Source organism: Centroberyx gerrardi, chromosome 1 (genome assembly GCF_048128805.1).
Source record: "Centroberyx gerrardi isolate f3 chromosome 1, fCenGer3.hap1.cur.20231027, whole genome shotgun sequence".
Taxonomy (NCBI): domain Eukaryota; kingdom Metazoa; phylum Chordata; class Actinopteri; order Beryciformes; family Berycidae; genus Centroberyx; species Centroberyx gerrardi.
The window spans coordinates 30,536,079-30,561,741 of NC_135997.1; the positions used below are offsets into that span (position 1 = coordinate 30,536,079).

The following is a 25,663-nucleotide window of genomic DNA, read 5'->3' on the forward strand; positions in this document are numbered from 1 at the left end:
CCAGGAAACTCGTTCGATGTGATTGTTTTTCATGAATAATACTTCGGCTTGACAAGTACAAAATGGATGAAAAGTTGATAACAACCATTCAAAGCTTCCCAGTTCTCCACAACTTTAATTTGAAAGACTATATTTAAATGTATAAATACATAGCTTTTTTTCTTAGTCAAAAATTTGTAGCTGCAGATCACCACATAGATGCAACTGGAGCCTCTCACAGCGCCCACAATCAGTCAGAATAGAGCGACATATCAGCCAAATTTGTTAAGGAACTCGTAATTGCAAATAAGACATCTAATTATAATAATAATAATAACTGGATTTAAGACATTTTAATACTTTAAAACCTTAAATTTAGCTAATTTATTTTCAGACTTTTTCCTGACAGCCAAACCCCATTCACTCACCAGTCTGCCCACCAGTTTGTTGCCACAGGCAGAGCTGCTGCTGTCTTTCATGGAGCAGGCCACCTGGTAGATCAGCTTCTTCAGCCCATCCAAGCCCTCTAGGGTCTTACATGACACCTCACTGAACACACACACACACACACACACACACACACACAGATTTGAACACATTGAAGTGTGTACACACCAGTGTTAAACCAATATGCGTTTTTGAGGGCCGATAGCAACATTTTTGGATTGAAGCTGCTGATAGCAGCTGGAATAGGTATTTTGTGTCAATATATAATTTGTCCTGCACCAAAAATCCCCAAAATATAAGTATTCAGCGTTTCCCGCAGAATAATATTCTTGTCAGGTTAGAAAAGCCCCTGAAACAGATCTAGACCATCATGAGACACTAAAATATTAAACTGTGGTCAAGGAACCGCCAATCGTATCATCAGTGGACGAAACTGGTCGATATCAGATTTTTAATTTAAAGTCAATATCGGCACACTGATATATGGATCTAACTATGGTACACACATACTGTTGCATGTAAGTCACTGTGGATAACAGGGCCTGCTGAATGCCTAAACTATAAAAAGTGAGATGTGCACTGACTGCAGGTGTTTGCAGGTGATGTCTGGGTAGCCGGTGGCTCGAGCCCCGGAGGGGGAGCGGCACAGTGCCAGGATGTACGCTCTCAGCGTGGCGAGTCTCTCTGTGCGAAACTTGGTGTCGATGAGGTCCAGATGAGTTCCCACAACCACCACTGCAGAGTTAGGGGCCCGCGCCTACAGGCCAGAATACACAGGGACAAAGCCTCATATTAAAAATGTCTAAAATAAAGACCGAGCTGAGCGTAGGAAGGAGGCAGCAAAGTAGTTATAACAAATTAGGAGAACGTCCCTTTGGTATCCTTTGGTATAAAGACGGCCCAGGGCTGCAGTTTACTGACGTCATGTTATATAATTACTGGGTATTGAAGTTCAAACAGTTTTCAAAAAGTTACCTCTCGCTGCTATTTGGAGCCGGCAACGTGCAAATTGTGTAGCGCAGCTTTAATCACCTGTCTCATTTCCTATGTACACAAATTAAACCAGGACTTAAACACACCCTGACAATCCTCAATGTGAGTCACTCAGACAACATTTCATTGATAGGTAGGCTATGTTTAGGCCGGCAGCTCAAATAAAATCCAGATGGAATCAGAGTTTTCAGATCAGACTTAAACCACAACTGTAGGTGGTCTGAAAAGCGATTCAAATCGCATCTCTGGAAATGCAACTCAGTGTGACTACTCAGATCAGATTTCCAGTGTTTTCTTTCCCATCACTCCCCATGCAACCCGTGTTCACACGTTGCAACAAGAATAGCAGAGAACCACAAACATGGAGGAGAACAAGCAAGAGAGCAGCAGTGACAGGAACACCAAACAACATGGCAGTGACTGACGTCGTCTCATGTGGCGAATGTGTTCTGCAACGCGGCTAGAAAATGGTGTCATAAAAACAGTCAGAATAAGCAGCAGCCAAACTTTCATCTAACTAGCGTGTTGCTAAAACCCAGAGTTGTTGGACAGTGAATGTGGCCTTAATCACACACCTGCGTTGTTACTATGACAACCAATGTCGTAATGGCAGCAAACACACAAATCTGACCTGGTCACTTGTAAATTACAATGGGACTGTAGAGTAGAATAACAATGTAGAGTGTAGAGAGAGGGTCATAAAGAGGCTCAGGGAGAGAACAAAATGCTTAAAGAGAATGAGGGAATAAAAGGAAAAAAAGAAAAGAAAAACGTTTTAAGTAAACACATCCCACTCATTAGATGCTTTCACCCAGTACACCTTGGTGCCACGACTGCATATAGTTTTTTAGCGTGGGTGGCTACGGAGGGAATCGCATCCTGGCAGCATCAGTGCTGTAAACTCACCAGTGACAGGACCACGAATCAGCTGGCAGGCAGGGGTCGACATTAGAAAATACAGCTAAGGCAATTATGCTTCAATGAAGCATTTCAATAAATGTTGAAATGAAAAGCTAAAGCAGTTTCAACATCCCACGTCATCGTGCTTCCCTCTAGACGACATCCATCACACTGTGGTCAGTTCACGTGGTCAGAAGAGCGACCGATTTTCCTGTAAATCAGATCACTCCTCCCCTCTCACTGGAAACACAAACGTGACCTTTTTGGCCAACAGCGACAACTCTCTGAGTCACAAAGTCACACCCTGTATTTATTGGCCCGCTGAGACTGAACTGCAGCTCTAACCGGGCTCTCGATGCATCTACTGAAGTGTACGCCCCTAACCCAACTAGACGTAATGAGATCCATATGATGCATGCGGGTGCTGAGGGTCACCTCTATGTTGAGCAGCCATGTCTGCAGGTTGGCCACCGCTTCCTCTCCCAGAGCCAGGTTCCAGATCACCACATACAGGGCCTTATCGGTGAAGAAGCATTGGTTCACTGTCGACATGCTCGCCGGGCCGCCGATGTCCCACACGTTGAACGCCACCGAGTCTCTCTGTTTGCACACAGGAAGAGCGCTCAGTCAACGTTAAGCCAAAAAGGGGCTGACATGTAAATATGTGATGAGACAAGAATTAAAAACTTCCAAGGTGTCTATCCTGAAAATAATAAAAAGCCTTAATTTATTTGTTTGTTGCCTCTCGCACGGTTAAAAATGCACCTCAGCCATCACATTTGCATTTTTAAACTTGCAAGATGCAGTGCCAAATAAAGGATTTTTTCATTAGTTTATTCATTAATTTCTCACAAGTTGGCAAATGACCAAACAACCCCCCCCTTTCCTCTCCACCTTCCCCATCCCACCCAACACCCCAGAAAACCCAGACAATAATGTATTCCTATGAGGATGTCCATTATCAATTCATATAACTAGGCATACAACAGACAAAAAAAAGGAAAAACCTGTAGATTATTGAAGGGTACTTTTAGTAATACTGGACACATAGGAAGAGTTTCATTCCAAAAAGGCATCCACCATCCAAAAAAGGTACTATAGCGATGCATAATGTAGTAATTGATGAGTAAAGTGATAACTCGTCAAAATGTAATAAAACGTTCCTCTAATGTCTAATAATCTAATAAATCCTGTTAATATAAGTAATAACATCACGACGATAAGGGGTGTAACATATCTTTAACTAATGCTGCAATAAAAATATTGTTTAATAATGTAACAACTCCAGTTATTACATTCTCCTTTTCCTTATGAGTTATCAAATAATTTGTCAGTATTATTATTATACCACCAGTTAAAGTCATAATGGCCGATTAATATAATAATGTGAAACATTATCAGGGAATTTATAACATTAACAGGTTGTATAGCATTGTCAGCCCATTTAAATTGACATTTTATTACAGTTTGACAAGTATTACACTATTCATCAGTTATTAAAGACTTTTTAGTATTTTCAGAGGAGTTTTGCCTTGGAATTTCTACTTATTTTGCATTGGTATTTGTATTACTGTGCTACTGTGCAAGGAACACATGTCTGATACCAAAACCCCCTTATCTCCACTCAGAATGACACACGTTGGTATGGGAACACAGACAGTGCAGAGTGCCACTCAAAGTAAGCCAGTAAAATACAGAGAAGTTAAAAGGTTGGGAGTTGGGGCTGCATGTCCCACTATTGGCCAGACAGGTCTGTCTAAAGGAGTGAAAGGGCTCTTTCTCTCTGATCTGACTCACACCGGATAGGAAATACGAGTCAGTCTTTGCCGGGAAGATGACATCTTTTAAACCACATTTAAATGGTTCAGTGGTGGTCTTAATGAACCAGTTCCAAGAGTTTCATTTTTTTCCTTTCTCATTTCTGACCCTAGCGAAATGTTTTTCAAGGAAGAGCTGAGAACAAAGAACATTCATAAAGATGACAGAGAAAATACACAATACAATTCAGTCTTGCATCAAGCAACATACAGGGACACAGATTATAAAAAGCAATCACGAACATCGTGGAAAATGTGAGATATCAATGCTTTAAAAAAAAAGTCATAGAGGAGGACAAGGAATTTCAACGTGCTTTGCAATCTGTTTCATTTACAAGTTGCATAACAGTAGAAATTAACTATTTAAACTAACCAGTAGCATAATTAGCTGGATTTAAAAGACAGTAGAGCTTCCCTTCTCGTTGTTAGAGTTGTCTAAACATCCCAACCCTTTCTAGACTATGTACTGAATGTACAGTATGTGTTGTGTGTGCTTTCCCTCACGCTGGTTTTGCTTCCGCTGGGTTTGTCCAGTTCCCAGGTGGAGGTGGAGATGCTGCGTTCTGCAGGGGTGAAGGGGGACGTCTTGCCGGTCTGTACAGCCTCCAGCAGGGCTGTCTTCCCCTGCCTCGGAGGACCGATCACGAGCATCTTCAGCAGCTTGCAGGGCTCTGCCTTTCGAAGGTGGGCCCGGAGGAAGGCCATGACGGACGCAGGACCTGGGAAACCAGCAATGTTGCATCTATTTTTAAGTCTGTTGGAAGATTTCTGAAGAAGTCATGAGGCCTTAAAGCTGCACCAGGCAAGAATTTAATGTAAAAATCCACCAATCTTATGAGCCTAAGACATGGAGTGCGCACTTTACCGATGTCACATTACATTCTGGGTAATGAAGCCCTTCAAACTTTCCAAAATAAAATTCAAACAGTTATTCCTCACTGCCACTTGGGGCCACCAAGCGTGAAGTTGCCTAATGCAGCTTTAATTAGTGAAGACACTGGTTCACAATTTTTTTTTAGCCAAGATTCCTTTTTAATCTTGGAATTTTTTTAGCCATATATAAAAATTCAGGCAGTAGAAGCTGGGTTAGGGTTAGTGTACCTTCTTTCCTGACCTCTTGAGGGACATTGGTAATATTCAGGTCTTCGATGTCCAGCTGCCACAGGTTGGAGAGCTGACCTAGCTCTGCTGGTAGCTCCCGGATTGTAGGATTACTGTTCTCATAACATGTGAGACAGCGTGGATCAAGATTAAGTTAATTAAATAAGGACAGCATGTTCACAGCAAACATTTTTTATAGAATCAATCAGATGGAAAAACGCCCCCAAATGGACAAGCATTAGACCACGGACCACCATTTGATAAGATTCAGTCCCAGGGATCCATATGGGAAGATTTTAATTGTTAATTTAGCACCGAATTGTAGAACTGTCTACGCTTTAGTAATTCCCATACATTCTCTAATTGGAAAAAAAAGTCTAGTGAATTCAATTGCAGTGAAATTAAAGTATTCCTCACTTCCCTAAGGACCCCTGGAACCTCCTTGAAAGACCTCATGGCGGCCCTTGAACCCCACTTTGAGAACCACTATGTGTCTCGGCAATGGCGAGAAATCCCTTTTTGGCAGCGCCACAGCAGTGTGGATCCAAGGACTTCCTGAACATTTCCATCTCTGTGACAGGAGTTTGTGTGAGCTGACCCATTTGTTCCTTGTATAAACCAGCTGGAAACAGCTGCACCAGGCAGACGGACCCAATACCAGCTCAGCTATATTTCAAGAAATCTCAACTCAAGTCATCTCTCTTGTCTTCTGCCCATTAGCCTTACTGATGAGCATTGCCAACATGTTCAAGTAATCTTCCATGATATTTATCAATAAATGTCCCTTTTGCTACTCTCTATCACTGATTTATATATAACACAACACTGATTCAACCTGTTGCCAGTTCATGAAAGCTTTTCCATCTGCTGTTCTAAACAGCCGCTGTCTGGTAGCTCTTTCCTAGGAAAAATCCTCTGATGCACAGGAAGTGATGTGTGCGTTTGGAATAAATAGAAGAACCGGGTAGGTAGTACAATAGCATGGCTGAACAGACAAAGAAAAGAGCGCCACCTATAGAAACTCAACAGGAAACAGTACTGGACACACTGATTGACAGGTGATCTCTGGGAAGAGCAGTGCAGAAACACCACAGCAATGAGCGCTTAGCAACAAAGATGGAGACAAAATAAAACAAAACTCCCCCCAAAAAACCCACAGATCTTGCGACTACCACTTTAATGACTAGTATACTAGTAACTATCATCATCAGTACTGTTCCCCACAGAGACAGATTTCATGCGATGTTGAGATGGATGGAGGGAAGGACAGGAGGGAGAGAGAGGTGGTAAACGGCTGGCACAGGGCCAGAGGGACTCACTTGGAGAGGTAGAGCTCAGTGAGGTTGTGCAGACCACACACCGACTGGGGGACGCACTCCAGCTGGTTGTCGTTCAAGAAAAGCACTTCCAGTGAATCCCGCAGAATCATGGGAAACTCAATAGGACACACTGCCAAGAGAGAGCCATGCCGAGGGTAATACACACACAGACCACTACCAACAGATACAGTTCATTATGGTCTAACTAATAACGGGATTATGGACCTGTGTGGGTTTGACCAATATGGGTTTTCAAGGCCGATACAAGGCTGAAGCCGATAATTTGTGCCAATGTTCAATATTTTTAAATATGACCATTTTCATGCCAAAAAGTATTCAGTGTTTTCCCCATAATTTTATTATTGAAAGGGCGGAAAAGCCTGATCAAAAATCTGATCAAAATGTCTCATTAGACTCAATTCAGGTTCAGGTCTTCCTATAGACAATCAGTGCTCTACAATAAATAATGAATCAAACTGCATCATATCCATCATATCAGAGGTGGATGGCACTGACTGGACTAAATCTGATTTTTAATAAAAGGACAATATTGGCACACTGATATATCGGTCTAACCCAGGTCCTGATGGGACAGGACATCCTCTCCAATGCCTGTCTGAAATGTTTTTAGTGGCAAGGAAGTAAACATCGACCAAATGCTGTTATCTCTAATTGTACAGTCAGACTCAAAATGTCTTTCCATGTATCCAAAGCAGTAATCAGTGTAGCCACCTGGGTCTGGGTCTCTCCTGTTCCATGTAGTCAGGAAGGCCAGCCTCCTGGATTTGGACCCCTCCTCTGTTCTAAAGTACACAATTTAAAAAAAACAAGTCCGCTGATGTTAAGTAATATGAATATGAATAGTAACAGCAATCATCTATAAACTGTAGTGCTAGTAACTTTGTTTTGGGATTTAAGGGGATTCAAACGTCTAGACAGATTTATCACTACAAAGGCCAAATTACCATCAACTGACGGCTGTTTTGAATCTCGGCATGTCATAATGTCTCTCCAGGATGTTTCCTAGACACTTTCTGTACAGTCTAGATTTTCAAAATCACACGTTCTAATTATATTTTCTCTCTTCAGTTGACGGCTTAAGATCCATGGGCCTGTTTAGTGTCTCTTATTCAAAGCTTCTACAGAGACTACGGTGATGTGAAACCTCATCTTTGGTGCATGTCATGTCTGAACTGTATTAATCTTTGAGAAAGTTTGCATGGGCCTACATGGGCAAAAATTATGCCGAATCAAATACATGTAAATATTTTGCTGAATGAATGTCGAACACGGATGAGATACATGGACAAAAAGTGACCTACAATAGATTATGTTGCTAGTCACATACAGCGACCAGAAATAAGCAAATTAAGCAATTCCAAACAATAAATCCCTGAACTAGAAATAGCGAAAGTCTTCTTTTTGTCAAAACCTCGTAAAGCTTGCTTGAGCAGTTGTCAGCTTGTGTTTAGTCTACTGAATGATTTTTTGGAAAATGTCTTGGGCCGTCAATATTTGTTACAACAGAGTGACATCAAAAAATTTGGATAACTGACTCATAACTGAATCACCAGGAATGTTTTGAAGAACATTTCATAATGGATTAAAAACAAATTCTTCAATAATTCCAGCCGGTAGATCCTTAAAAAACTAAAAACCAGGGTTCAACCAATATTGGTCTTTGGAGGCCAATACTGATACCAATATTTTTTGGATCGAAGCTGCTGATAGCAGTTATTTTGTGCCGATATTCAATATCTTTATATTTGACCATTTTCATGGCAAAAAGTTCCAAAAAATTATTCAGTGTTTCCTCCACACTTTCTTATTACGATGGAAAAGCCTCTGAAACAACATTTAGATCATCATGGGACACTAAAAATCTCCAAGGATGATAATAATAATAACATAGACAGGCATACTTACTGATATATGGTGAAATTGGTCTAACACTAAAAACTTTCTCAAAAGCTGGTTCACATCATGGGCAGAACTTGCTCCGTAATGTGGTGAGTGCATTTAGTTTCAAGATAATGTCTGAGTGAACACTGTGGAGAATGGCTCGGTTGTTCAGTAACAGCAGAGCTACAGTACAGATATATAAGCATGGACTTACTTGCCCAACTGGTTCCTGGAAAGGTCAAGGGTTCTGAGCTTGGAGCATTTCCACTTATTGGGGGCTGGGAGAGTCGCAATCTGATTCCCACACAACCTCAAGGAGACCAGAGCCTGACAGGGAGGGGGGGGGGGGGTAGAGCAGAGATATTTTCAACTATCTGTTCATGTTTTCATTTCGAAAAGAAAAAATAGTTTCGGGGTGATTGGCCCATTGGTCAACTTAGCCGTTAAGTAGCCTAATAAAACACCAAAATCATCCATGTGTCTGGCAGTTTTGTGTAGAAGTTTTTTCAGATTTACACAAAATATGATGGATAATAATAACATACTGTTTAACAACATACAACTACCTGGGACTACTTTCACTGTTTCCAGACTGTGCACAGCTAAAATCACGGCGCAGCGGATGAATATGTGGTCGCTCGCCTGTAATATTTCCAACAGTTAATCTGGCTAAAAGAGCTGTAATGATATTTCATTTTTTAAATGTATGAATCTACAGGTCATATAATAGAAAACACCAACAACTTTTTATTACTAAAGGATCAGTCAGGATAAAGCTAGTGGCCGACTATCACTCAACATAGAGTATGCTAAAGTGTTAACATGGAGCACCAGAGCCAAGATCTACTGGGGGACAGTCTACCAAACATTTGGTGCATTCCTTTAACTATGCTTTATAATTTTGTCTATGCTTCTATAATGTTTACACTTGAATTGCAAAGGCAGCAAAAGGTAGGACATGAAATCCTCAAATTTGTCTCAGTCGTTCTTTTGTAAACACATTAGAGAGCTCAGCATTCCTGATCCCAGAGTGAACATCCTTTTCTGTACATCGTTATTGTTAGTGAAGCAAACCAAATATTTCTAAATCTAACCTAGAGAACCAAATCTGGTGCTTTAAATTCTAAGACTGCAGAACAAGACAGTAAAGTCACTGACCAAAATATCACACACAGCATTGCAGCAGTGCCATCTTGAGGCGTTTTAAGAGATCACAGAAATATGAGTGTGAGTGTGAGTGTGAGTGTGTGTGTGTGGTTTGAGACTACTGCTAACAAGGTCCAGACCAGACACTTTAAAGTGAAACAGTCAGGAAAGCTCCTTTGATGTAATCGACAATTTGAAGCCAGTAATGAGGACTGATATTGTTCTGATTGGTGCATCTATTTTTTTCAATTCAGCATTCATCCATAAATATCTATTGCCTGTCTGTGACTCCAACCAGCTGAGTAGACACCAACTGCTCGAATTTAAATTATAGTAAACTAATTGAAATAAATTAATGTATTATTTTGATGTATTTATTATCTTTTTGTAAATGTCTCATAGCACTCCAGGTTGGAACAACTATGAAGGTAACATGATGGACCCAATTCTCCTTGCTAGAACTCACCGAACATGAAATATCAGCGTAATCATCAGCATAATCTCATGCTCATAAATACCTCCAGCTCAAATATATACGATGGCAGCTCCTTCAGGTTGTTGTCAGAGAAGTCCACTTCCTGCAGCTGATTCCTCCAGAAGATGGAGATGGTGTTGGGAAGACTCTCGATCACATTGGAAGAAGCTTTGCATTGTTTCTGCATGGGGAGGACAGAGTGTGTTATACGCTCAGATCATCACACTACACACACTGTAGTCTCTGACAAGATTCACATAACTTATTGGCTGAACTTATTTGCAAAGAGAAAAGCAATCCAACACATGCTGGACCAGGGGGAAGGAGCCAAGGGTAGAAGTTAGGGTTGAACTGATATGGGTTTTTGAAGGCTGATACTGATAATTCTGGATTGAAGCTGCCATTAACAGATATTCATTCATTCATTTTCTCTACCCGCTTAGTCCTAGACAGGGTTGCAGGGGGCTGGAGCCTATCCCACCATCAATTAGGTCGAAAGCAGGGAAACACCCTGGACAGGTCCATCACAGGGGCGATATTTTGTGCTGATATTAAATATCTGTAAATTTGATCATTTTCATGGCAAAAAAATTCTCCCAAAACGGCAAGGATTTACTGTTTCTCCAAGAATTTCATTCTTTCAGGGTGAAAAAGCCTCAAACAGCATTTAGATCATGGGACACTAAAACTCTCCATTGAAACCCAGAATAATAATAATAACAAAACATATTCATGCATATATTTGTTGAATCCAAACCAAAGTGTCTTATCTGACAACCAGTGTAGTATTGATCAATTCTACTATAAATATGTATGTAACAAGCATCATATCCATCCTATCAGAGGTGGACGACACTAACTGGCCAACATTCTATTTTAAATAAATGTAAAATAAAAATACACTTAAAAGAAGACAAACATTCTGCATTATGTAAATGTATTGGTGTCAGTGTAGTTTCTTACTAGCGGACAGGCCCAGGGGTCGGGGAAAGTGGCGAGTCTGTTCCTGCAGACGTTGAGGAAGCTCAGGGATTTGAAACAGTGCATGACGGCCGTCGGCAGGCCGGTCAGACAGTTATCAGACACGTCCAGCTCCTCCAGCTTACGGAGACCGATCCAGTTAGTAGCTGACACGGTGGAGTAGAGAGGTAGAACACAATAAAAGCAAGAAGAAAACTCACATTTAAGCCTTCAGAGGGAGAACCGTAAACCCGTTTTGATTTTTATTGAACAGCAAACAGTGCTGAGTCATTCCATCTGAAATCAGACAGGATTTTACAGGCTTAGGTTACTTGTCTTCACACAATCCTCGTGTATTCAAGTGAATCGAGATGTACCTTAGTGATGATATTCTACATAGTTTTAAAGATACAGGGGTCTAAATGGGCTCCAAAATGGCCACAATCTCAGGGGGCAAAACCTTTATGTGAGTGTATTTGAGGCAATGAAGGAATTCAAATTAACTCATGGTTAAAATTTAACAAAAAGAAAATTTAACAAAAAATAAATAAATCAGTGAAAAAGTTCCATTTGTTCCTCTGCCCCTGTTACCCAACGGCAATATTTAATGAAAATATACATTAGTACAGAGATTATAACTGAAATGGTAATTTTATCATGAGAGAGTTTCATAATGCATAATGCACCATTTCCATACAAATATCTGTAATATCTGAGGCTGAACAAATAGGTCCACATGTGATTTTCCACCACTGAAGATATACCAAAAAACATATTTGTAATGGGATCAGCTTGACTTTTAGCTATGTATAAGTTCTCAGTGGCAGCACCAGCAACCCCCCACCCCCACATTCTGATTTTCATCACAAATATTTCCAGAGAAACTGCTATCTGACAATATTGTCCATTGGCCATTCTGGACCTCAAATAAACCTTTATTTCTTAAAAACTACTTGGAATTCAGGGCCCAAACTCCATCTTTATTTATATGGTTGGTTAAAGAATGTGGGAAATTGACCAATTCTGAGAGGCTGTCTGATGTCAGATGGAACGGCCCTGCTTCCAGTTGTTGTTAATCCAAATTAGTTTCAATCAGTTGTTCCAAAACAGAGTACAGGCTGGAAAATGAGTTTTGAAAGCCTGAAATTTTGTGCCTGGCCAAGTAATGGCTGAGTCAGTGGTATTGATCAAACCTCTACAGATATATTATGGTCATTTTGTGCTATGGGGCAGTAAATATCTTACTGTTTGCCCCTTTAAGTCAATTACAATAGGAATACACAGATAGCCTATTAATGCAGTATAACGTGAGTTGAAGCATACCAGTAGGGATGTCGAAGAGGGAAGTTAGCTGATTCTTGGAAGCAGAAAGTCTCTGGACTCGGGTCAGATGGAGAAGTCCGGACGGCAAACTGGTCAGCTGGTTCTGAGAGAGATTTACGTGACGCAAGCTGAAGGGAAGAGAAACAGGGAGGGAGAGAGAGTTTATTTGAGTTTAACATCCCACAGTCCCACAGTTTCATAAGGGAAGCAAGTTGAACCCCAGAACAAGACATGCAAACCAAAAGCAAAGGAAAACCAAAACAGAAAGAGTATGTCTACTCAGTGTCTCGTAACTTTGTAGTTGGCAAAGTTCACGTTCATCCTGCTCCAACAAGACTCGTAAACACCTTCAACTACGTCCTGACGTTATCCTGATTCCACTATGAGTTTCCTACTCCGATAAACGGCCAGCTTTTCTTGACCTCGGAGGAACTTACTCAACTGACATTTTTTTCATTTGTAATGCCATCCAAAAATAAAACCAGAGAGGATGGAGACAGAGAAATTATGCTCTACTAAGCTCCAAATGGTCAGACAGCATAAAATATACATGGATCAACATAACTGAGTAATCTATCCGGACATCACTCAGCATATTATATTTCAACTGGACAAAACAAGGAGGGCAACTGCCTCTCAGGGAGACTGCCTATGGACTGATATGAGTTTTGAAGTCCGATACCAATAAAGATATTTTTGGACTGAAGAGGGTTTGGCGATAGTGTACATACACAGTGTAAGCTATGCCTGTGTGATGACTTGAATTAAAATGCAGCTATAAAATGGGCAAAAGAAGGGGCATTTTTACATTTTAAATTATAATATAAGTCCTCACAGTCAAGGAAAAAAGAAGAGGTGGTGGTGCATTCCCAATAAGAAGCAGTAGCACAAAACCAGCAGAGGAAGGCTCTGGGTATACATACATTTTGAATCAACTTGAGCAACATTTTTGTTCCTGCGTGTACTTTCCCCATTTCAGTCTCTTGCACTAAGACACATTTTAAATGACAAAAAGATCAAGGTAACTCAGAGTGGATCAAAAAATTGGCAAGAGAATTTCCATGGATGTTTATTCAATTAGCAAAACCTACTGCCGGTAGCCAACATTTTGTGCCGATATTCAATATTTTTAAATGTGACCACTTTCATGCCAAAAATATTCCCAAAAATTCAATTATTCAGTGTTTCTCCCAGAATTCTATACTTGTCAGGGTGGAAAAGCCTCTGAAACAGCATTTAGACGATACTAAAACTCTCCATTGAAACTCAGGATAATAGTAATAAAACCTATACATTTGCGGAATCCAATCAAAATGTTGCATTAGAATCAATTCAGGTTAAGGGCTTCCCATAGACAACCAGGGTAGTATTGATGAATTACACAATAAATAATCAAACAAATGTAACTGAACAAACTGCATCATAGCCAGAGAGCCTCCTGGCATCTGTACCTGGAGCAGATGACCTCCTGGGAGCTGTGGGCGGCCGGCAGCTCCCTCAGCAGGTTGTTGGAGAGATCTAGAGACTGCAGCTGGATGAGACCCCAGGGCACCACGGAGGGCAGGGCACCCAGGCTGTTGGACGACAGGTCCAAGTGGGCGATGCGAGAGGAGACGTCCATGAACCAGTCCAGCTCCAACCACGGCAGCTGCAGACCGCTCCAACACACACTGAGCGCCTGCAGGGAGAGAGAGAGCCGGCACGGTGAGGAGGAGCCAAAGCTGGACAAGGAGATGAAGAGGAAGCTGCTCGTTTACAGTCAGGAAAATAAATGTCATTCGTTGCACACACCTCATCTCCTTCTGTATTGGAGGCCTCCTGTAGTTTCTGTCTGAGGAGCTGTTTGCTGAAGGCCGGATGATCCATCAGGGTGTATGAGGAGAAGCCTGCGCCGTTTTGCAGCAGGAACCAGGCGATCTCCTCATTGCCTGCAACAGAAAACACACTAACTCACTGCAACTGTATGAAAGAGTGAGTGCTCGCTCTTGAATGAGGAAGTATAGTACTACCGTAAGGGTTGGCAGGGCAATTCAGAAAAAATCCCACGGTTTTTTTTTTTTTTTTTTTTCCCAAACTGCCAATCAGTGTAGAGAAAGAAAAGTGGACGTGTCAAATGTGTTCATGTCAAGGACCCTTATTTGATCAGATTTAGTCCCAGGGACCCATATATGATGATTTTACTTGTTGATGATTTAGTATTCAATTATAAAACTGTCTATACCGTGTGTTGGGAGATAACAGTAGTCAGAGATAGTTTCTAATGAATTAAATAATAGTGAAATTAAACTATTCCTCATTTTGCTGGGGACCTGGAACCCCCTCTAAAAACATGGTTTGAATTTGTCATTATGGTTTTGTTTTTGTGTAGATTGTGTTGTAATCTAGATTGTAATCCAGACTGCAAAATCAAGCTGGTTGAAATACTTTCTGAAGACATTGTGAAATGGAACTGACAGCTATATGGAGTTTCCATATTCCCACCATCTGTCACGCTCTACCTATAGATTCTATTTTCAGGACAATCCAGAGGCGGCTCGTGTGTCGGCCCTCTCTGCTCTACCTGAACGTGCCGCTGCGTAAAGCGGCAGGCCGGTGATGACGGCAAACTCGTCGCTGTGGATGGCGCAGTCCTGGGCGTCGACTTTGTAACTGTGGACCAGCAGCCGAACCACGTCCAGATGCCCCTGCTGGCAAGCTGTGGCCAACATCCAGTTCAACAGGTCTCTCCTCAGACATGGACCTGCCACAGAGACCGAAAACAAGTCAGAGAGGCACATAAAGAAACTATGCTACGACTAGTACTAAAACTACTTGTGCTACTTCTACTACTGTCTTCTTATTATTATGCATAAAATGATTATCACAATTATTTAGGTAGATATTATGATCATGATTATTTCTCTCAATGCTTGTAGCATTTTTTGCATCTTATGTCAACATCTTGACTATTTTCAGCGGACAGTGGATGTTCTAAGTGAATTAAATTTTGTAACCCTGTATTATGAATATTGCTATTATCATTATTATTACTACCAGGGTTCAACTGATCTGGGTTTTTGAATTATTCTGTGTTTTTCCCAGAATTTTATTCTTTATTCATATTCATGCGTGGGGAATCTGATCAAAATGTCTCATTAGAATCAGTTCAGGTTAAGGTCTTCCCATAGACAATCAGTGTAGTATTGATCAATTCTACAATAAATATGTATTCAAACAAACTGCATCATATCAGAAGTGGACGACATGACTGGTTGATATCCGATCTTTAATAAAAATCCAGTCTAGCTCCATATATCAGTCTAACCCTAGTTCCTCCTACCAGGTACAGAGTCCAGCAGCTCTTTGACCAGGCCTGCATGGCCGTAGTGCGCTGCTAGGATGGCTGGGTTGTTGTCCGACGGCTCCTGGGGTAAAGCGACACGGGCGTCTTGTAGGAGGTAACACACACTCTGCACATCACCATGCTGCGTCGCCACACACAGGAGACGCACCTACATCAACACACAACAAGAATCATTTGATCTGCATCAAAAAATGTCATGTCCTCAGGAAGAACACATTTTTAAGCCTGTCAGGTATAAAAAAAAAAGTGTGGGTCAAGAGTAATTAGAGATCAACGCTGTTATGCCAATATTAATAATACAATTGTTATTAAATGTAATAATTATGCATTTCAAGCTTACAAAATTGTATTTCTAAAAGTACAATGTGACATCTGGTTCAAGGCCTCTATACTAGTCCATACCCGGGGATGCGCGCGCCACAACTCCGCGCAGACTTGCCAAAAATGCACATAAAGAGCGTAAATTTGGGAAAATGGAAAAATCTGCTTTGTCAGTCCCTGCCTATGCCAATGCTCAATGCCCATGTGCAGTTTCAGACTGATTGGCCAACCCATTGAGGAGCAAAATGGATGCAGACAGACAGACGGACAGAGTTTTCCTCATTTTATAGTAGGATAGGCCCTAAATATGAAAAAAGTTAACTTGCCTTTTTCTCAAATTAAATCACCACGACTTGACCTTGAGAAAAAATATAGATGTATTTTTGAAATTTTACTCATTTAAAAAAAACGCAAAATGTAGCTGCAATTACAGAATCACTCCAAAATATATTATTAGAAGAAAGTTGCATGCGTTCAGTGTATGGGATGCTTTTAAATGGCAAAATTGCAACTCAGTAATACTTTCTATGACTACCATATCTATAGTGCATTATAAGGGCACTTAGAGGGAATTATAATGCACTCATAATGCCTTATGACCATGCTTTTAACCTCTGATAACTAGTTATTTGATCTAATTAAGTGTTATTATAAGCATGGTCATAAGACATTATGACTGCATTTTAACTCCTTATGAATAAGACATTATCAGTCCAGTATAACTCCTTATTAGTGTCCTCATAACGTACTATAGATATGGTAGTCACAGAAAATGCTGACTACTCTAAAATGCTTTAAACATTACTGTTGTTTGACACTAGGTGGCAGCAAGTATATGACTGAAGATGAAGAAACTGTCAGTGAACAGACAATTTTATTCAAACTCACTGGTCAGAATTTACAGGATATATGACAAGGTCGCTTAAATTATGTCACATATTGATTAAGTGTATTGAATAATCTCATTAAAAGGAGAAAAGGCTGTGATTCAGTGAGTGGCCGATCTGTTTCTGAACACGGTGTTCAGAGATTACACGGTTGAAGAAGTGTGTAACTGATCTCATAGTTTCTGTACAGATCAGGCTCAATGAACGAGCATTTGCCTTGAACAGAAAAGGAAACAAATGCAAATCTCTCCCTCTGCTTTTCTGAATTCTCCACTATAACTGTTCAGGTCAAAGACTGAACTAGTTGGTATTTTAAGAGGAACTAGTTTTTGTCACCTTGCTACTCTACGCCAGCAGCAGCACACAGGTCATAGTGGACTGGTTTTTCAGGTTGAACGGAGGCACGATTACATGCTTCTGCCTTTGAAACTGCCACTATAAAAGACCGTATTGGTCCACAACGAAAAGGGAAGTGGCCTCACTATTTACATGTGTGCTACACTCTTTAAATAACTTAATTATTAATAACGTTACATTTATTTACACTTTACATTTCCTCTACACTAATCAAGGCAAGGGACAATTATGCTGTCTAGTGGGAATCTAAGGGGAGTAATTATTAATAAAGTTAATCCAATCCTCAAAAGGGATTGGTCTGATGCTTACGAACAACACGGATGCCAATCATTGTGCCCAAAAATGCCCTGAAATATAGGAGAGTGGAAAAGCAATTTGATTCTAACAACTCGGCTCAGGTTTGGGATGTAGGATGAATATATTGATGGTGCGGCCAGGGACTGTGAGATATTTGAGTTTCCAGTGGTTGAACCAGACGAGAACAGAAAATGTCACAGTAGGAACTTCTGCATATGAATACAGCACACCAGTGGTATCAAACTAATGGAACAATTCAAGCAAACAAAAAAGAAATCCAATCTAGAAACATGTTAAATTTCTAATCTGGCATAGATGTCCAATTTTCTTTCTAACTGGCATCAGTATGTGGCAAGTATACTGATAACAGCTCCATGATCCTACAGTAAAACCCCTTGGTGTTCAAACACAAAGGCAGCTTTTCAGTTCCACACACACTGGCGTGTAAAGCAACAGGGTTAAGCTCTTTAGGCAGAGCACGGCGGACTCCAATCAAATCCATGTCTGAATGACACTGAGCCAGCCGTGGCAGCCGACCAAGTGGAGCAGGCTGCGTTCAAGACGATATGAGGTGAGGTTTCCAGTCAAACTTCCTCATCCTCCCCCCTCTCTCCTGTCTCATTCTCAACATCGCACTAGAGTTGATAACTTTGGTACAACTTCGATAACATTGCAAGAGATTGAATTCAACATTCAACTTTCTATATGTTCAATACTTTCACCAAATGTGTTCTGCAAGCTGAAATTCCATTTCAACATCGGGATGTAAACATGCAGATTGGAATAGTTAACGGATATGTCCAGGCATTTTTAACCTAGACCCTACTGTCCCATCATTGCATCATATCATAATATTGATTCTGACCAAACTCTCGTCTGTTGCTTCACTACAGAGCTACTTACGTCTTGCTTGCCTGGTTGTGGCTCTCCAATACAGTCCTATCAGGCTAATGGACGCTCCAAAAAATGACCGAAACGACCCAAAACACGTGGCACTTCCTTATTAACATTTTGCCAGTCGCCTCGGCTTCCTCTCTACATGTGCCACTGTGTAAGGTAGTGTGAAAAAACATAGAGAAGGTTGTCAGGTCATGATGACTTTTGGAGTGTCCATTGGCCCGTTAGGACTGTACTGGGGAGCCACACCCAGGCGAGCAAGAGGTAGGTAGCTCTATCTAAGCAACTGATGAGATTTTGGTCAGAAGTGATCAGTATGATGGAAAACAAATGGTGACAGCGCTTCAGTCTGGCTTTTGACTGGAGTGGCCTGCTGCAGCCGGACTCAAACAGCTGAAAACATGACATCAGCATCAAGCAGTCCATCACATCTTGAACTGGATCCCAGTCCACCTAAACCGGTTGACAAGACCGGTGCCAGGAGCGAAAGATGGAACCATTTTGTTTATAGAGCTGAGAAAGACGGACACCCAACTGACATCAAAACCCCTGTGCAGAAGTAGAATTTTTAGATATTAATCTTGGTATTGGTATCAAAGTCAGAACTCTGGTATCCTGGCAACACTATCACACTCTTTCACTTCCTTCTAAATTCCTCGTCTATTTCTCACTCGTTCCCCTTTAAATCTCCTCCTGTCTGTGGAGATGCAAGCTCGTTAACGCCCCGATATGTTAATGTTAGTGCAGGCAGAAGTAGGCCAGATCTCCCGTGACGCCTGGCAAGGATGCATTCCCAAACATCAACAAGCCCAGGACGCCCACTCACTCCTCAAAACATCACCACGTACACACAAGACTGCGGGAAACACTCTGCATCATAGTGACGAGTGCAACCACCCAGAGAACATGAACCACAATGCCACATGAGCAAGAGGTGCTGACATTCTGTCTCAGTGTTACTGCATGATAGATCACTGTGTTGACCACTGATGCAAATCATTTCTACAATGTTTGCACCAGGGTTTCGACCAATAGAAGGCAGATTCTGAATGATACTGATATTTTTGGATTGACACTGCTGACGGCCGATATTTTGTGCTGATATTCAATCAAAATGTATTTAAATTTTCATTCCCAAAAATTCCAAGTGAATTGAATTAGAGCTATTCAGTATTTCCACCACAGCCAAACAGTTTAGATTTGCAAAACTCTGGGTAATAGCCGTAATCTAGGAAGATTGGATCAACTCTACGGGAGAAATATTGAAAAATACGTTTTGTTATTAATGCATGCATGCTTGTGTGGAATCTGATCAAAATGCCTCATTAGAATCAATTCAGGTTAGGGTCTTCCCATAGATAACCAGTGTAGATCATTTCTACAATAAATATGTAATCAATCAAACTGCATCATATCCATCATATCAGAGATGGACGACACTGACTGGCCAAAATATTATTTTTAATAAAAGGTCAATACCGTGGTTTACACACACATTACACAGATCAAATGCTTAGCAGTGATGACGGAAACCCAGGCAGTCACGCAGTTGAAAATGCGACGACCATGTTTGTTTTGGGTCTACTCACCCCGTCGATCCGGGGAGTCCCTGCGCTGCACTCCACGCAGCAGGCTTGCTGGATCAGCTCCCTGGCGGCGTCCGCCTCTCCGTCTTCATACGCTGCCTGGATATTCTCCAGAGTGGGAGACGGAACCAGCGCCGAGCCCGAACCCGGACCCCCCGCCAACGATGCCTTGGCTCCCATATCCTCCCCAGGGCCTGACACCGCAGAGCATCGACAAGAAGGGGACAAGGGAGGGAAAATGGGGGTGGGGGTGCAAGAAGAGAATAAGTGAGAAGACGGAGTTCTCCAGCCCATCAGATCGTAGGAAGGCTGGTAGTGGCATGCTGCAGGTTGAACACATCTACTTACTGTAGCCCAAGGAGCAGGCACACACCCAGAACTAGGTCACCTTACTAAAGAATGCTCTCATGCCGTGGACTACAGTACATGCAGTGGATTAGTGTGAGAGACTAAGAGTCTATGGTGGCAGGTTAAATTAGCACTAGAGACTGGACTCGCACTACAGTCACACTCTGTTTGCTAGATAGTGATAAACAGCATTGAAGGAAATACACTACAGTTCAACCGATATGGGTTTTTGAGGGCCAATACCGATACTGATATTCTTGGATTGAAGCTGTCAATAGGCAATCTTTTGTTCCAATATTTTCATGCCAAAAAGTATTCAGTATTTCCCCCAGGATAATAATACCAATAATTGTAAATATTCATGCATAGTTGTGTGGAATCTGATCAACATATTGCATTATCGCATTATTATTATTATTAGGGTAAGGTCTTCCCATAGACAACCAGTGTAGTATTTATCAATTCTACAGTAAATAATATGTAATCAATCAGACAGCATCATATCCATCAGAGGTGGACGACACTAGCTGATATCCAATCTTTAATAAAAGGCCAGTATTGGCCCCATATATCAGTCTAATCCAAATTCACATCATTGCATCTTTTATAGAGTCGTAGGCAGCTATTTCTCCTTAAGGCCTCATTTTCCTGTTTCCCCCTGCCAGGTGAAAGGCGAAACCAGTTTATTAGAGAAATCACATTACTTTGAATCATGAAAACATTTTAATCAAAATATTGCCTTAAAGTCTAATTGAAATGAAAAATGACTTTTTCTGCTCATTCTAACTATAACTATATCATTCAAAACATCACATAATTTTGAACAGTCCTGCCCCTCCCATCATATAAAACTGCCTCTCTCTCCTTAACTGATATCTCATTGGTTAACACTTTTGAATGATCGCTCCCTGCTTCATGTCCCGCCCCAACATCCTGTTTCAACGGGAAATACAAAGCAGTTTCATTGTGACTTTAAGTTGATTACAACCAATAATCAGAGTATTGGTGTATGTAAACGCACTCAATATTATGAAGGTGTTCACCATATTTTGTATACTCAGGTCCAGATTTACTAAATTATATGTAAACCTCATTATTTTGCCCACATAATAATCATTTTTAAGCAAGGCCTTGCAAATCGAGATCGCACCCAATTCTCCACCCTTCACAACACCAACTCTCCCAAATGACTGTAGGCCATATAAGACCTTTTGAAAGGTGGTGTAAGAACTTTGTACAAAGACTTTGTCCATTCAGACTGGCTGCTATCATTGCTGCAACACGTAGGTATCATGGCCAGCAAGTCAGGTAAGTCAGGTAAGTCAGGTAAGTCAGGTGTTTTCTGTATGAACTGGACTAACCAGCTGATCTTCTATTTGTCCTCCTGTGTTGACGCTTCAAATCTCCCGCGTCCAGTGTGCACTAGCGGCGTCATATGCCGCGCATCAAAACACGCGCATCTACTGACGCTTCCTACCTGTCCAGGGCTTCAGCTCAAGTAACTGAGGCACAAAATAATGTGCAAATTGCCCTCACAATGCACTCTTCAGTGTAAGTCAAACCGGGTGTTAATTTTCACCGGCTAATACTGTTTAGTTTCCTTCTTTGGCCGTTGAAGCTCTGCCTGGGCTGCAGGTCCCTGTGTTTCCTGCAGCCCTGCGGTTTTGCTCTGGGTTTTCCATGAATAATTAAGACAGAGTGAGTCTGACTGGGCTGTAGAGGCTATATGAGAAAGCCTAAGGGAGTGAAACCATTAGACCAACATGTGCCTCCCGTCCCACATCAATACTGGCCTATCCCTGCCTGGGATGACCTGTCTGGGAAAGCTGAAAGAAGACCTTGAGAGGGCAAAGCACAGCACAGCACTCAGACCGGCCAACATCTCCTCCCCTTCCATCTGTCCATCTGGTTTGGAGATTAAAAGGAATACACTCCTATCTTCTAAGCTAAGTGAACAAATGACAGTTAAATAGTTGAGAGACTGCATCAGTGTCACCACCGATCTCCCAATCAATGTGAATGGAGAGGAGCAGAGGAAGAAATAGGAGGCGGTGACTTTTTTTTAGACAACAGAGAAAGACTCATGAATCATCTGTTGTCATGGCAGAAATGAAACCGAGGATACTGTTACAGACAAACATCAGTCCATAGATGTGTAATTAGTGTCACACTGCAGATGCATTAGTAGCTTCTAGCGTTAGACCAATGTGCCAAGGTCGATATTGTCCTTTTTTTTTGTTTGTTTTTTTTAAATTGGATATTGGCCAGTCAGTGTCATCCACCCTCAATATGATGGAGGTTCCCCCCTGACCACAGCCAGTGAATGTTTTTTTAATATTATTATTGCTTTCACATCAGATGTCTGACCGCAGAAATTGTGATGTGGGAGGATTTAATCAACAGTCTGTAAAACCTGCCTCACCTGCCTTAAGGAGCTGCTATCCCACCTAAAACATTCTGGGGAAACACTGAATATCTGTAGTTTTCTGGAAACAGTCATGTTTAAAAATATTGAATATCGGCACAAAATATCAGCAGCTTCAAACCAAAAATATTGGTATCAGCCTTCAAAAACTCATATTGTTCTAACCCAAGACCCTGAGACCCCAAGTCTGATTTCACATCTCCAGTAGAGCTGAAACACTGCTCCAGTAGACAGTTAGTGTCCGATAGCTGGTGCACCGACATCAATCAGCTGATATTAGCCTTTCACAGGAATATCACTATTGGCATATAGTCTGATTGATTATGCACCGTTAGAATTAGTGTACACAATGATATTTTGGCATAATCACTTGTGGTTGGTTCACATTACATTGCACCTTTGGAGAAAATAACACTTCTAAAATTCTACATAAAAACCGGTATATATAAGTATGTTTCAGATTCAGAATGGTCAATGAGAGAGCTATGACGATTATTATTCATATTTCAATAATCAATGTTAGTTGTCTACTGTATGTAGAGGTGGAACAAAGTTAAATATTTTACTCAAGTAGATGTACTGCTACTTCAGCTACATTTTATTCAACTCTTGAAACTAAACAAGGACTTGTTTAGTTTCAAGTGGACATCAGTAAATTCTGTGCAAGTTTTAAAATCTTCCCCGCAGAAATTTACAAACAACCCACTTTGGCGTCGTCCTTTCAAATGACTTGATGGGTTACTGTCAGCCTGAAAGTCTGGAGATAGTTCCTGTTACCTCATATCAGCAAAGATATAGTAACAGATATAGTTCCACAATGATTTATTTTACTCACTCTTCCTCTCTACATCTAAAACTTACTCCAGTAGGAGGAAGTATTAGGGATCACTGAAGTTCAAGTAAAGGTAGTGTATAAACCTCCTCATGAACAGTAAATGGTAAACCAGTAACAGAGTAACTGTTACTGGTTGTTTTCAACCTGCACTCCTGAACAAAGTTTTATCATGCCAAGGCCCAGCGTGGCCGTGTTCATCCTTTTCTCTAACAAAAGGATCTCCACTGAGATTAAAAAAAAGCTTTTCTTCAAGTCACATAATTTGATGACGACTCAGAAACTCAGAAACAATAAGGTCAACTGTCTTACAGCAGACTGCTACCTCAATGGGAGAGCAGAGTGTGAAGTTTTAGGGGAATTTCCATTGTACCTTTATCTTCCTGAAAGGATGCCAGGCTTTCATGAATTGCGTTCACCTTCCTCCATGAATAATATACCAGGATAAGAAACCAGCCAATTTCAAATCTACTGTAGACAAAATGTAATCCCAAAGGCAAATCACACAACTAATGGCAATGTCATTTCAACCTAAATAGACAAGTCAAACTAAATCAACTGCAAAGTCACATTCTTTGACAACAGGCACTGATTAGATCAGTCCAAATCTTTGGCAATTTAATCAGCAGCATGTCATCTGGAAACTAATCAAATTTTCATATCAATCGTCTGATGCAGGTAAATCATAACTGAAGTACTGAATGAAATGCCTCTGCTAAAGTCAAAGTACTGGAATCAAAGACTATATCATTATTCATTATATCAGTGGTTACATGGTTTCTTGTCAATGACAGGACTCCACCAGTGTTGTACAGTGACTCTGCTGTTAGTAGAGGTTACCCATTAACTAATCTGATATAGCTTTCACACTAGGATTTGACTGATATGGATTTTTGAGGGATGACACAAGTAATTTTGGATTGAAGCGACCAATGTCCAACATCTTGTGGTGATATTCAGCACCAAATCCAAGTATTCTGTTTCCCCCAGAATTGTTTTCTTGTCAGGGTGAAAAAGCCTCTGAAACATTTAGACCATGAGACACGAAAACTTTCCATTCAAACCCAGGATGATTAGAATAATGACAATAATACTACTAATAATAATATCAACAACATATTCATGCATACGTTTGTGGAATCCGATCAACATTTCACATTAGAGTCAATTCAGGATCCATTGCTCTGTGGTGTTTTTTTTCCCTCTTCCTCTTCTTTTCTATTGTGTGTGTGGGTGTGTGTTTTGGTGTGCGAGTAGCTGTGTGTGTCGGTGTGCGTGGGTGAAAGAGACAATGTAGTATGTACTATATGTAAACATGTATATAAACATGAATATTGTATGTGAAAAATACAATAATGCATAAATACAATCCTAAAAATATAATAAATTCAAGTTAAGGGCTTCTAGATTGAAACTGCCTGACATGTATACATTATACATATATTTTGGCCGATATTCCATATTAAATTTGACTATTTAAAAAAAAAAAAAAGCATCCTGTGTTTCCCCCAGAATCTTAATGGGACACTAAAACTCTTCATTGAAACCCAGGATGATAAGAAAATTAATAAAATATTGATGCGTACTTATGAAAATCTGATCAAAATGTTTCATTACAATCAATTCAGGTTTAGGTTTTCCCATAAACAACCAGTGTAGTATTGATAAATTCTACAATAAATATGTAATCAATCAAACTGCATCATATCCATCATATCAGAGGTGAACGACACCGACTGGACCAGATCTGATTTTTAATCAAATATATTGGCAAATTCATGAGGCTAATCCTAGTCCACAGCAGCTTTAAGGATCTGTCAGTCCTACATGTCCAGCATGTAAACAAGGCTCCCGTCGGGGTTTAGCTTCGCTCAAAGGAAGCCAGTCTATCCCTCTATTCTTCTTCTTCTCCTCTCCTACTAACCTGCTCATAGTGAGGCAGTGAATCCTCCTGTTCCTCCTCCCTCCTCTTCCTCTGCATCCATCACATCTAAAGCTGCTAGGTTTG

The 25,663-nt window shown here is 40.8% G+C and overlaps 1 protein-coding gene across 1 annotated transcript in view; it reads right to left on the reverse strand.

Annotated features, from left to right (window-relative positions):
* Nucleotides 1-25,663, reverse strand: part of lrrk1 (leucine-rich repeat kinase 1) — a 65,009-nt gene that overhangs the window by 35,010 nt on the left and 4,336 nt on the right. Inside the window, exons 3-18 of the mRNA XM_071908905.2 lie at nt 20,054-20,244; nt 15,682-15,853; nt 14,923-15,102; nt 14,154-14,290; nt 13,814-14,040; nt 12,363-12,490; nt 11,043-11,206; nt 10,123-10,260; nt 8,673-8,785; nt 7,289-7,359; nt 6,557-6,686; nt 5,238-5,350; nt 4,641-4,855; nt 2,755-2,919; nt 1,011-1,183; nt 408-528 (exon numbers count right to left, since the gene is read on the reverse strand). Of these exons, the coding sequence (XP_071765006.2) occupies nt 408-528; nt 1,011-1,183; nt 2,755-2,919; nt 4,641-4,855; nt 5,238-5,350; nt 6,557-6,686; nt 7,289-7,359; nt 8,673-8,785; nt 10,123-10,260; nt 11,043-11,206; nt 12,363-12,490; nt 13,814-14,040; nt 14,154-14,290; nt 14,923-15,102; nt 15,682-15,853; nt 20,054-20,244 (2,438 nt within the window). The remainder of the gene's footprint in view (nt 1-407; nt 529-1,010; nt 1,184-2,754; nt 2,920-4,640; nt 4,856-5,237; nt 5,351-6,556; nt 6,687-7,288; nt 7,360-8,672; nt 8,786-10,122; nt 10,261-11,042; nt 11,207-12,362; nt 12,491-13,813; nt 14,041-14,153; nt 14,291-14,922; nt 15,103-15,681; nt 15,854-20,053; nt 20,245-25,663) is intronic.